This window comes from Centruroides sculpturatus, unplaced genomic scaffold (assembly GCF_000671375.1).
Source record: "Centruroides sculpturatus isolate CEXI.00-Female unplaced genomic scaffold, Cexi_2.0 scaffold1769, whole genome shotgun sequence".
Lineage (NCBI taxonomy): Eukaryota > Metazoa > Arthropoda > Arachnida > Scorpiones > Buthidae > Centruroides > Centruroides sculpturatus.
The window spans coordinates 50,479-61,806 of record NW_019385903.1 but is presented as its reverse complement, the minus strand read 5'-3'; the positions used below and the strand labels follow the sequence as shown (position 1 = coordinate 61,806).

Here is an 11,328-nt window from a genome sequence, read left to right as displayed (position 1 = left end):
AGTGTAATTGGCATTTTTCCAGAGTTATTATTTTGCAGATATATATATACGTAGAAAATTATTACGTACACTAGAAAGTGCAGAGGAAGAAGAGTATCAACCATGTTTCTGTCGACTTTTCAAATTCTTTTAAGTTTGCTTATTATATCTCTTCTAGTGATATATTCATTAGGAAAGAAATGGAGTAACAGAACGAAACAACGGGAAAATTATTCGTCTTCCTCTGCATCTGCAGGTAAGAAAATGTTTTAAAATATCGTTAATTTAACAAAGAAGAACTTTATAACAGTCTTTCTTTCGGTAAATTTTTCTTGGTTTTTTGTGCAACATTCACAAATATTAAAACGAGGAAAATGAATTTACCTGCAAACTTTTTATGCTTAAAATTATAATTTCTAATGCTCTGTTAAGAATTAATTTAAATGATTACAACACATCCGAGACAAATCTAAATTAAGAGTATTTTTGTATTATTATTTTTGAAGTGTTACTAACTTCGTTATCCTAGAAATAAAACGTATTATCTTTGATTTATTTATAAAGATAAAGATCTGGTTGGGGCAGTAACTGCATTTATCATTACTTTTTATTTTTGGAGTGTAAAGAAAGTGATTTGTAAGTAAAAAGTGGGTCTTGACGCGGTTGATTAAAACGTTAATATTACGAACGAAAATGGTGGCTATGCCAGTATATGGGCTGTCGTTAAACCAAGGATAATTATATTGGTTCGGTATTTTGCCCCCCTATATTCGCCCCCTCTAACACTGTTGATAATCTCGTTTTATATGAATTTCATGTTGTACGAGTCACTTAGATTTTACAAATACGTGAGCCAGGCTGTAGGGTGGTCGACTGTATATGAGCTGTCCTTAAACCAAAGATAGTTATTTTGCTTCGGGTAGTGGCTTCAGATAGCATCCATGTTGTGTAGGTGATCGGAGTTAATGACAGTTAGGAGTTTTCCGGGGTTATAAAGTTGGTGTTAACTGTTTTTAGGAGATTGCTATTAGTTAGGTCGTCTGCTTTCTCGTTGATGTCGATACCATGGTGGGCGGGAGTCCAGATGAAATGTATGTGCTTGTCGTGGCTGTAGTGATGTGTAGTTTGTTACGGATGCTGTGAAAGATAATAGGAGATTTGTTATTGCAGTTGTTCAAGGTGGAGTAGATAAATTTGGAATCGGTGCAAAGAACGGCATGGGTAGTTCTATCGGTAACATATTTGATGGCTTGCAAGATGGCATAGCCCTACGTGGTGTTATGGTGAATCTAGCAACTAGTTTCTTATGATTCCTGGAAGCGTTTGGAGGCGCCATCTGTTATCATATTTTATTTTAAAAGTTCATACTTTTAGCTGTTATAAAATAGGGATAAGTTAAATTTTAAAAGTGAGGAAAAGTTTTATAAAATTTTTAAATACTAATAACTAGTAAAATCGTCATTAAGCTCGACCCTGCTGGAAATAAACACAACCACTTTTATCTGCCCACCACGTCGACTTAACTACGGAAATATAATAGCATCAATCTACCTCTGTAATACGTTTCTTGTCTAGACTTATATTCAATTTTACGAGTTGTATGACGGCATGTTTTTTGCTAGACTTATTACTTATTACTATATGAAAATAGAATTACCAAACTATACAAACTAAAAAGCTTAACTAAAGATGAAAAAGAATTTATCCTGAGCGAAAACAACGATCGTACACCGAAAATGAAGATACAACTTAAAACCCATAAAGCAGATGAATCCGTCCGTCCTATAGTTGACTTCAGAAATACAACGTTATATAATCTTGAGAAAATTCTAAAACAGAAACTAAAAATATATCAAAATTCTGAATTTGCTATTTATAATACTGATGAACTATTATGTGATATTAAACAGATAGATATAAAAGATACATACAGAATTGCAAGTCTGGACATAATTGATATGTACCCTTCCATAATATGGGAAATAATTGAACCAAAGCTGACACAACTTAAAATTGAACCTGAAATAATAGACCTAATCGAATTTACCTACAGAAGCAACTACTTTGAAATAAACAGTAAATATTACACACAGAATAGTGGAATTAGTATGGGGTCCGTAATAGGACCGAAACTAGCAGAGATCATAATGATAGATATAGACAAAGAAATAAGTGACATATATGGTATAAAGTTCTACAGAAGATACGTAGACGATGTCCTAATAATATATGATGAAGTCGAAATTAACACTACTAAAATCAGAAAAATAATAAATAATATCCATAAAAATATTCAATTTAAAATAGAAGAAGAAGATAAAATTACCAACAGCATAAATTATTTAGATATTACAATTAAAAGAAATAATACAAATCTCGAATTTGAACCGTTTAAAAAGCAGTGCTCAATAAATACCACAGTTAACTATAATTCTAACATACCACTTCATATAAAACAAAACATATTTAATATGGAATACACTAAAATCAAAAATAGAACTAGTATAAATACTAAACAAATCGAACATTTAAATACACTAAAGAAAAAATTTATTCTTTCAGGATACCCAAACAGAATCCTTAATATTTGGGAAAAAGAAATAGATAAAAAAACAGATAAAACAATAAGAATAGATCCTAAACAAGCCGAAATAAAATACATTCGTTTCCCATATATAAGAGGTCTATACGAAGAAGTTAATAAAGAAGTCAAAAAAATTAATGTAAAACTAGTACCGACATACGATAAGCTAATCTCCAGATTAAATGCAAAACAAGTTAACAAAACAAATATAACAAAGAAAGAAGAAAGTAAAAATGTAGTCTATAAAATTCCGTGTACATGCGAAAATAAAAAATTTTATATAGGTGAAACTAAACGTAAAGTTAAAGTAAGATTGAAAGAACATATAGCCGATTTGAAATATCGTAGACTAAATTCTGCTTTTCATGAACACTGCCTTTTAAATAATTGTAATATAGACAAAGATAATATAGATATTTTACACAGAGAAAAAGATACATATAAAAGAAAATTCAAAGAAAGTATAGAAATAATCAAAAATCAAAATAGTATAAATAAAAATCCTAGCATCTCTATAAACGAAAACTGGTTAAAATTTTTATATTGATTGTATTCACTGGATTCAAATTATTATTATTGTGATCAATGTGCTAAATAATAATTATTGAACTGTTAAATAAATCAATAACAAAAAACTGTAATGTCGTAATGGGAGTCAAATAATATGTAAATCTACATTAAATGTTAATAATGTTTACCAACTTCAAGACATTGTAATATCAATAGTTCAAATAATAATCTATAATATTAAATATTAAAATGTTAAATAAATCAACAATCATACATTGTAAAAAATATAGTAGATGTCAGATATGTAAATTTATATTGTAGAAGTTATGTAAATTCGTATTATATTGTGAATGTGTATCAAAAGAAATAAGGATTTTGTAGAAAGCATAATCAATTGTACACCAATTTGATAGTTGTTGTCCAGTGTATGTTTATATCAAGAATATGTTTTATAGTTTATATTGGTTATATAATAAGTTTATGTCCAGAATATGTTTTATATCAGGGATTTTGTAGAACTGTTTTGTAAGTGAAAGGTACGTTTTATATTTTTATGATTTCTACAATACTTGTGTTTTTATATGTATGTTATATTCTTTTTTAATGTTTTAGTTGGCTAAAGAGGGGCTTAAGAGCCCGAAACGTGTAAAAATTTTCACACGTATCAACTAAATAAAGATGAGAAAACCCGCCAAGTGTCTTAATTTATAACACTTTATTGTGTTAGAAGCATAAACAAATTTTAAAGCACGGTTTCATATCATCAAAATTATAATAAAGTTAAAATAAATTAAGTTAATTTATAAATATATATACAGTAAATAATATATATATAATTAATATGTAATTATATGTACGGTACCTAATTTATATATAGTTTATATATAATACTGTACAGACGATAGTAAACTCAATTCGATGGAAACTAGTTCAACTGCTTGTCCGCGATGACGAGTTGGCAATGACGTTTTACCGCGTTTTACGAGTCCGTTTTAGCGTCTTTATACGAATATTGTCGCAATTTTTTCGCCGCGTTATAGGTATCCCCGTTATAGAAACCCGCGTTATAGGGGTTTACTGTATATTAGACCTTAAGGACATTTCCCGAGGTATTTCGGGCAAGTTTCATAGCGTTACATAAAACTCGGGCCTTTGAACCACCTAAAAATTTTTGTTTTTTTTTTTTGGATTTTTGGAATGTTTTTTAAGTCTCCAAATTTTTTTAAAATATTTTTCCCGCGCGAAAAAATTTTATCGCGATTATAATTTACCTTTAATGACGCACGATTCACGCTTAATTGCCTTTTAATTGTTTTTTAATTAGAGTTCGATATCAAATTTCATTCATCGTTCTAAAGTTGTAGTGTACGGATTTTCCTTCGGTAAAGTTATTTAAAGCTAGTTTCTGATATCGAAAACGATTTCCAATTGTTTTTAAATTTTTTTAATTAATAGATTTTATTATATATAAGTTTAAGTGGGGGGGTCGAAAATCGCAATAAAAATTTTAATTTTTTAAAAATATTTAAAAATATATGTCCAGCTAGTATTTACCCTACTATAAACCCACGCCTCCCAAGACTTCTATGAGAATGTCCCGAAAAATCCGACTCCAGCTGTTTTCAAGGTCATCCAGCTGTGTTCAAGGTCATCCAGCTGTGTAAACAATGACTCATCAGTGTCAGATTTAACAGAAAGTGGAGACAAAGGAAAATAAAATTTGAAGCTTTTTCTTCAAAATTAACGCATTTCTTTCGTTTTTTCAGTTTTAAATATTTTTAATGTAATTACATTAATATCAAAAATTTTTTCGTACGCAACGAGTTAGTATTAGATGAATTTTCATCGATGTTAAGCCTAACAATTTTTTTTTTTTAAATAATAATCGTCGCTATCGTATTGTTAAAAATTATTTTTAAATTATTTTATTGCTCACAAAACAAACAGCCACTCATAATTAGAAAATTAAGTCTCGTTTAAATACTGGCCTCCCTTCAATGGTCGAGCCGTGTTGCCAGCTAAAACATGCAAAATTTTAACAAAAATAATATTAAAGTAGCCAAGACAAAGCCAAATATTGTAGTGCCACATCACTAGCACACATTTGAAATTTGCAGACTAGAACTGCCGGTTAACCGATTTGACGGTTAATCAGGGTCGGATAATCGATGCTCTACTGTATTAACATGTCTGGATTATAGAAATAAGTACTAAAAGTTTACCACAAATTAGAATGTTTTTAAAAATTACTTTTACAGACACTTTCAATTTTTACTTAGAAATAGATAAATTCATTTATTAAAAAGGAGACGAACAAAAATTTATTTGAAAAACACAAATATTTGTTTTATTTGAGTCTCCAATTAATAAAAAACGACGAAACACCATTTTAAAGTGTATTTTTATTAAACTAATATATTTATAAATAATATGTAGCCCAGAAAATAGTCAATGTGCCAACTGACACTTTTTACATCAAACTAATAAAAAAGTAGCCGAATTTTCCGCAAAGTAGCCGAATCTTGCAACGCTGGAAGGAATACTAAATAAAGCTGGAGTTGAGACTCAAAAGAACAAAATATTTCTTTTCCACTCAAAAATGAGTGAAAGGATTATTGTGAGTAGCCTGGGGTACAGGGTAGGTTTATTACGCCTGTATCACTTACTAGGCACAGATTATCCGAAATCTGTCTCCAAAGTTTCGGATCGAGAGATCCGATCTTAAAATTTTTCATAGGAGAGCGATAATCGCTAGTAGATCTGAACTGTGAAGTCCAGATGCTTGTCAGGGCTGACGCCAGTTTGTCGATCTATCGATCCGCGGACAAACACGCGTATGAGATCTGATTCTGATTCAAAATTAGGAGACATTTTAATTATAAAACAAACAAAAGTAAATTTAATTATTCAAAAAGTAAAACTAATACAAATATCAATGAACGAGGGATATACATACGACAATTAAGATACACGATATAGGCATGGACTTATTCTATACCGATGCGCGATCTAGAGAGAGAGCTCACAAAATCGTTATAAAACATACAACCTGTTTAGTTGTCGTTCGTCTTCTTCTCTGTATGCAAGGGACACTTTGGAGATAAAGTTCATTTACTTCCTTCCATGGAAGATCAATATGTGCACAAAATCCAAGTATATTTTCTAAGTGCTAACTCTGGAATTATTCTGTATGTGACTCGTCTAAGGACGTTGGTCATCAGGAGGAAAATGTATGGAGTTCGGACACTCTCTATGTCTGCCAATGAACTCCCCGAATTCTGACAAATTTCCTCTATATCTGCTGATTTTCGACCAATCATCGGCCAGTAACTCTTTCATGAGAACGGATGAAAGGGGGATATGTGAGGGGTAAACATTTCCCATCAAAGCGAGACTTTTCGCAGATAAGGGAAAAACAGAGGATGTACTAACTTCTATGAAAGGAAGTAACATTTGTTATCTGCCTTTTCCCACGTTAAAATATTATTTTTCTCACCAAAAATGAAGTAATATTTGGTGACAATATTTAACATAATTAATAAAATTATTAATTTAGACCCAGGGGCCTTCCAGGTCTCACACTATAGACCGAAATGCGGGGAAAGGAGAAAGAGGACAAAAGATAAATAAGTGAGAAAGGTTGGAAGATTAAGGGTTCATATTGCAAAACAGAAGCTCTATTTAACCTTTCTCATTACTTTATATCTTTAGGTCTTTTACTTCATTACCCTGAATTTGAGTCTATACTTCTTTGAGAGCCAACTCCAGCTTTATTTAGTATACCTTCCTCATTCACACATTTCTAAGTATTTGAAAATATTTCTTTTTTACTCAAAAATAAAATATGTATAAAAATTTACGGCTTTATGAAACTTCTTTTTTGAGATTATGCCATTGAAATAAATGAATAGATAAATAATTTTAAAAATTGTCGGTTTTGTGTACACGTTTATTGGGCTGCATGCGGCCGGCGGGCCGCGGGTTGGACACCCCTGGTTTAAGTGTTACCAGTCACCATGCTCTCCCTTTTGTCTCGTTTACTTCCATTAACAGATATGTAATGCTCATAAGTGCAAGTAGCAGCACAAATTATTGATTGAGAATTATCGATTTTATAGATCTCGTACGAACATTTTTTATTCTAAGCAGATGATCGGCAGATACTCGTATGTACGTGTATACTGAACAAGTAATCAACACTTAAACAAATACTTTGCCGAATACAGAACATGTGGATGAAGTTTAATAAATAGTGTAACTTACTTGTTAGTTAATTGGTTTACATTTTTATTTTTTTCTAATATTACTTTTATGCGCATTTGACGTAAATAAAGTGATAATAAATTATAGGGATTTTAAATTGTACAAATCCGAGCATTCACACTACAACAAAATTCTAGGGCAATTTGCCAGTTTAAAAGATTTTTGTATTCTAATATTTTTCTTTCATTTACATTACAGTGTTTTTGTAACGAAATGTTTACTATTAGACTCTTAATAAATTACCGAAAAGCTGTGTATCTTGTTATTTATATGAAATATCATATTCGTACGAAAATAAAACGGGCACGCATTCTTGTGGTGGCCACTCAAATTAAAAAATGCAGAAACACGTTGCGATAAGTAAATGTTTCTAACGGTTTTTACGAAAATTTTCATATTAATAGAATTTTTAAAATGACAGATTGTGAAGTTTCAAATACAACTTTGACAGAACATATAGGATGTTGAATGCTGTCCTCAAAGTTAAGTAGAAAGGAAAATTTAGCTTTGTTATAACTAAAAAAAAACAATAGCGGGCGTTAACATATGTTCGAAATACAGAGAAACTTCATTTTTTTCGAAAAGTTAATCATGTATACATTAATTAACCTATAACACCTTAACGTATTATCTCCTGCACAACGTTTATTATGCAATTTACAGCAATTTTAAAACAAAGGTAAAAAAAAAAATACTACTTATGCAGAGTGACAAGTCGAATAATTTCTTTACGTTAGTTATGATGTAAAACGGGTTCGCAGGCCGTTGCTGTGCTTCAATCAGAAACAAAGTGCTCATAGTTTACTGCAGTGTTTACAATACAAACAAACAGAATTTTGCAATAAAAATATTTTTTACTACTTTTACAACCAAAAAATATACATTTTGCATATTCTAACATGATTAACGAAACTTATTTGTACGATTGTATACAATATATTCATTGCTTGTATGAATAAATCGAATATAACAAAATAAAAACAAAATACTTTTATACTATACGATACATAGTTATTGAGCTGCGATTCGAAATAACTGTAGGCCTATAAATTCCTACTGTCGATTGACTGTTTGACTGTTATTCCTTAATTTCAAGAACGAAGTGAAATATACGAAGATCGAGACATGCCGTGGATATCCTCTGCACGTTCGGCCCTGAATAACTATATCTTTCGTTAAAAATCGGAAGTCCTATTATTTCAATTCAAACATTTTTTCTTGAAAGGTGTTAGATAGATGACATGTACCAGTCTGTTGTTAAAGGAAAAGTATGATGTACAGTGACAAGCAACGACTAATTTGAGTCGAAAGCATATATTGTAAATTAAATAAATTAAAAATATGATAAATAAATTGCTGCTGGGCATTCTGACGATGACACAATAAATAATTTTTCGTTATAAACTTTTTATTTATTTTTATAACAGACATTAATTGTCCAGAAAATAAAGGCAACGGCCAGGAGTTAAAAATGAATCTTCCGTCTATATCATTTTTACCAGTTTTGTGGAACATTTTGTTTTCTCAACGTATCACGCAATACCACAATTCATTCATTGGGATATGTATGTCGATATTATTTTATTGGGTAATTTGACTGTTTATAAATACGTAAATATTTTTCTTTCTTTTTTAGTTATTTTAAATTTATTGACTGGACTCTCTGCGCTATTTCAAAACGAGGAAGTTGCCTGTATGAACACATTTGGATATAAATTTATCTTTTTTTTACATCCGGAATCTGCAAAGGTAATCAAACATGCCTAGTTATGTAATATATTCATTACAAATGTAAACTTACAGTATTGTGTTTTATAGGAAGTGTTAAGAAGCAACAGTTTAATCAATAAAAATTTTATATATGATTTCTTCAAGCCACTTCTCGGAGACAACACTCTGCTGTCCAGGTAATGAATTATTTGATATTTAGTTTAAATATCGTTGTTTACAGTTTTCTGAATTTAATTAAATAAAGTTCTGACGATGATTGGAGAAGAAGAAGAAAATATTTAGCTCCACATGGACAAGTTTGGAATCTCAAAGATGACCAAAACATATTTATGGAGCATTCAAACGTCTTAGTGGAAAAACTCAAACAATTGCAAAAGAATGAAATATTCGATATTTTGGAATGGATGAAATATTGCACTCTCGATATAATTGCAGGTATTACTCTCTAATGAAAAATATTTAATTAATAGTTATAANCCCAAGTTTGTCTAAAGTAAAATTATATAAATTGATTTGAGAATCCCTCCGGATTATCACACCACTTCCTTCCTTTCAAAAATCACACCGTCCTAAAGATAGGTGAGATTTTTCTATTTGATATATTACTCTCTCTCTTTACAGTAAATCTTATTATATTGGTTACATAAAAATAGATATAATTGATATCTTGTGCTTATATTGGAAATAATATTTTGTTATTGAGTACAATATAAAATATAATATAGTTCAATAACATACAATATAGGTGATATATAATATTGCTTACAAGCAGTTTAAAATGGTAAGGTTAGTTATACTAATGAATAAACATATAATATAGATTACAAAAATATGACGGAAGTAGATTCCTCTCGGAAAGTTAATTCACAAGTTAATATCTTCAGGAAGAGGAAATAGTCTTTCCTTCAGGAACAGTCATTTATATCTTCTTTAAAACTTCCTCAAATACTTCCTATAAAGCTGATAATACATCAGGGAAGTGGCTGGTCGGTCTCTATAATAGTTGTTTGTCAATGCTGAGGTGGAGCAGAAATGCTCGTTGAGGTCTTCGTTTTGGACTTCTGGGAGGAGATGGTGGACGTGGGTTGAAGAGGCGTCGAACGTTGATTCTACAGGTACTTTTGTAGCGATGTTTCCTGAAGACTCGTGAAATCAACACTTAAAACAAATAAAGGTTTACGAAACACTGAGGCACACAAGTTGGAGGTAGTTGAAAAGGAATCCTGAGTTACAATTTTATATCCCTATGGATATTTTAGTCCGACTCTCTCTCTCTCTCTTTATCTTTATTACAACTACTTATACTACTTCAATAACTATTCTAGGTTTTTCTACGTATTCCAACTATATACTCCTTTAACCTGGATAAGACCGTGAGGGTAACCTTATACTAGCACCTACACTTTCCTCCTTTCGTCGCCCAAATTTGACTTTGTAGCAAAGAGCTCGATGCCAGCTCAATGCTATGGATCCAGGGAGCTGTCTTTTCCCTTACTCCCGTAACCCTTGCCAGAAGATCTGAAACAGGGTCTGTTAGATCCGTTAAGAACAGGATACCCGGCAGGTTTTCCGAACGTGGATATAGGGATACCGCTTCTGTAGGCCCTTTTCTCCATTCCTATTTCCACAATGGATCGTCGAATTATCATCCTATAACCTAATCCCATGATAATACTAAAAGTAAAGAACATCAAATGTATAAACTGCTGTAATATTTCTTTGACCCCAGAACGATATTTATACTCGCTCCTAACTACTTTGTCATCGTTTACGATCTCTATAGAGTCTCTACAATTTCTCTTCCTCGTAGTTTCTTGGTCCTTGCTACACCCTTCCTTTGTATCCGTCTTGCTCTCAACCCTTGGGTTCTGCCCTGTTGCGCTGGCCTTGTTCCTGCTATGGCGGTTGCTGAGAGAAACCACCCGAACACTTCGTACTATACTGGGCTCAGAATATCTCACATCGATTCCCCTTTTACTCCTCTTTTGTCTTATTCTTGACGATTTCTTTTGGGAAAAATTATCCCTGGGAGGATTAGATGAACAATAATGTACTTCTTTCCCATTAGATAAAATAATTCTTCGATTTTCGCCATCGATTTTTATGTTCTCTTGTTCTAACATATCCCGGCCAATTATTCCCATACAAGGAGCTGGGATCTCTGGCTGCACTATTCGACATGCCTTTGTAAACTTATGTCCTCTGAGTTTAAACACCGGCACAGCAACACCTAAAGTTTGTACTGTCTTCCCTGGACAAAT

General features: G+C 31.5%; 2 protein-coding genes across 2 annotated transcripts; both read left to right on the top strand.

Annotated features, from left to right (window-relative positions):
- The first annotated feature begins 106 nt into the window (after positions 1 to 106).
- Positions 107 to 9,516, top strand: LOC111612501 (cytochrome P450 4c3-like). Its single transcript, XM_023353731.1, has 5 exons — positions 107 to 235; positions 8,764 to 8,901; positions 8,973 to 9,085; positions 9,155 to 9,243; positions 9,312 to 9,516. The coding sequence occupies exons 2-5, from the start codon at positions 8,808 to 8,810 to the stop codon at positions 9,514 to 9,516; spliced, it is 501 nt and encodes a 166-aa protein (XP_023209499.1). The 5' UTR covers positions 107 to 235; positions 8,764 to 8,807.
- Positions 773 to 3,729, top strand: LOC111612497. Its single transcript, XM_023353725.1, has 2 exons — positions 773 to 3,609; positions 3,686 to 3,729. The coding sequence occupies exon 1, from the start codon at positions 1,716 to 1,718 to the stop codon at positions 3,108 to 3,110; it is 1,395 nt and encodes a 464-aa protein (XP_023209493.1). The 5' UTR covers positions 773 to 1,715; the 3' UTR covers positions 3,111 to 3,609; positions 3,686 to 3,729.
- Positions 9,517 to 11,328: the final 1,812 nt, after the last annotated feature.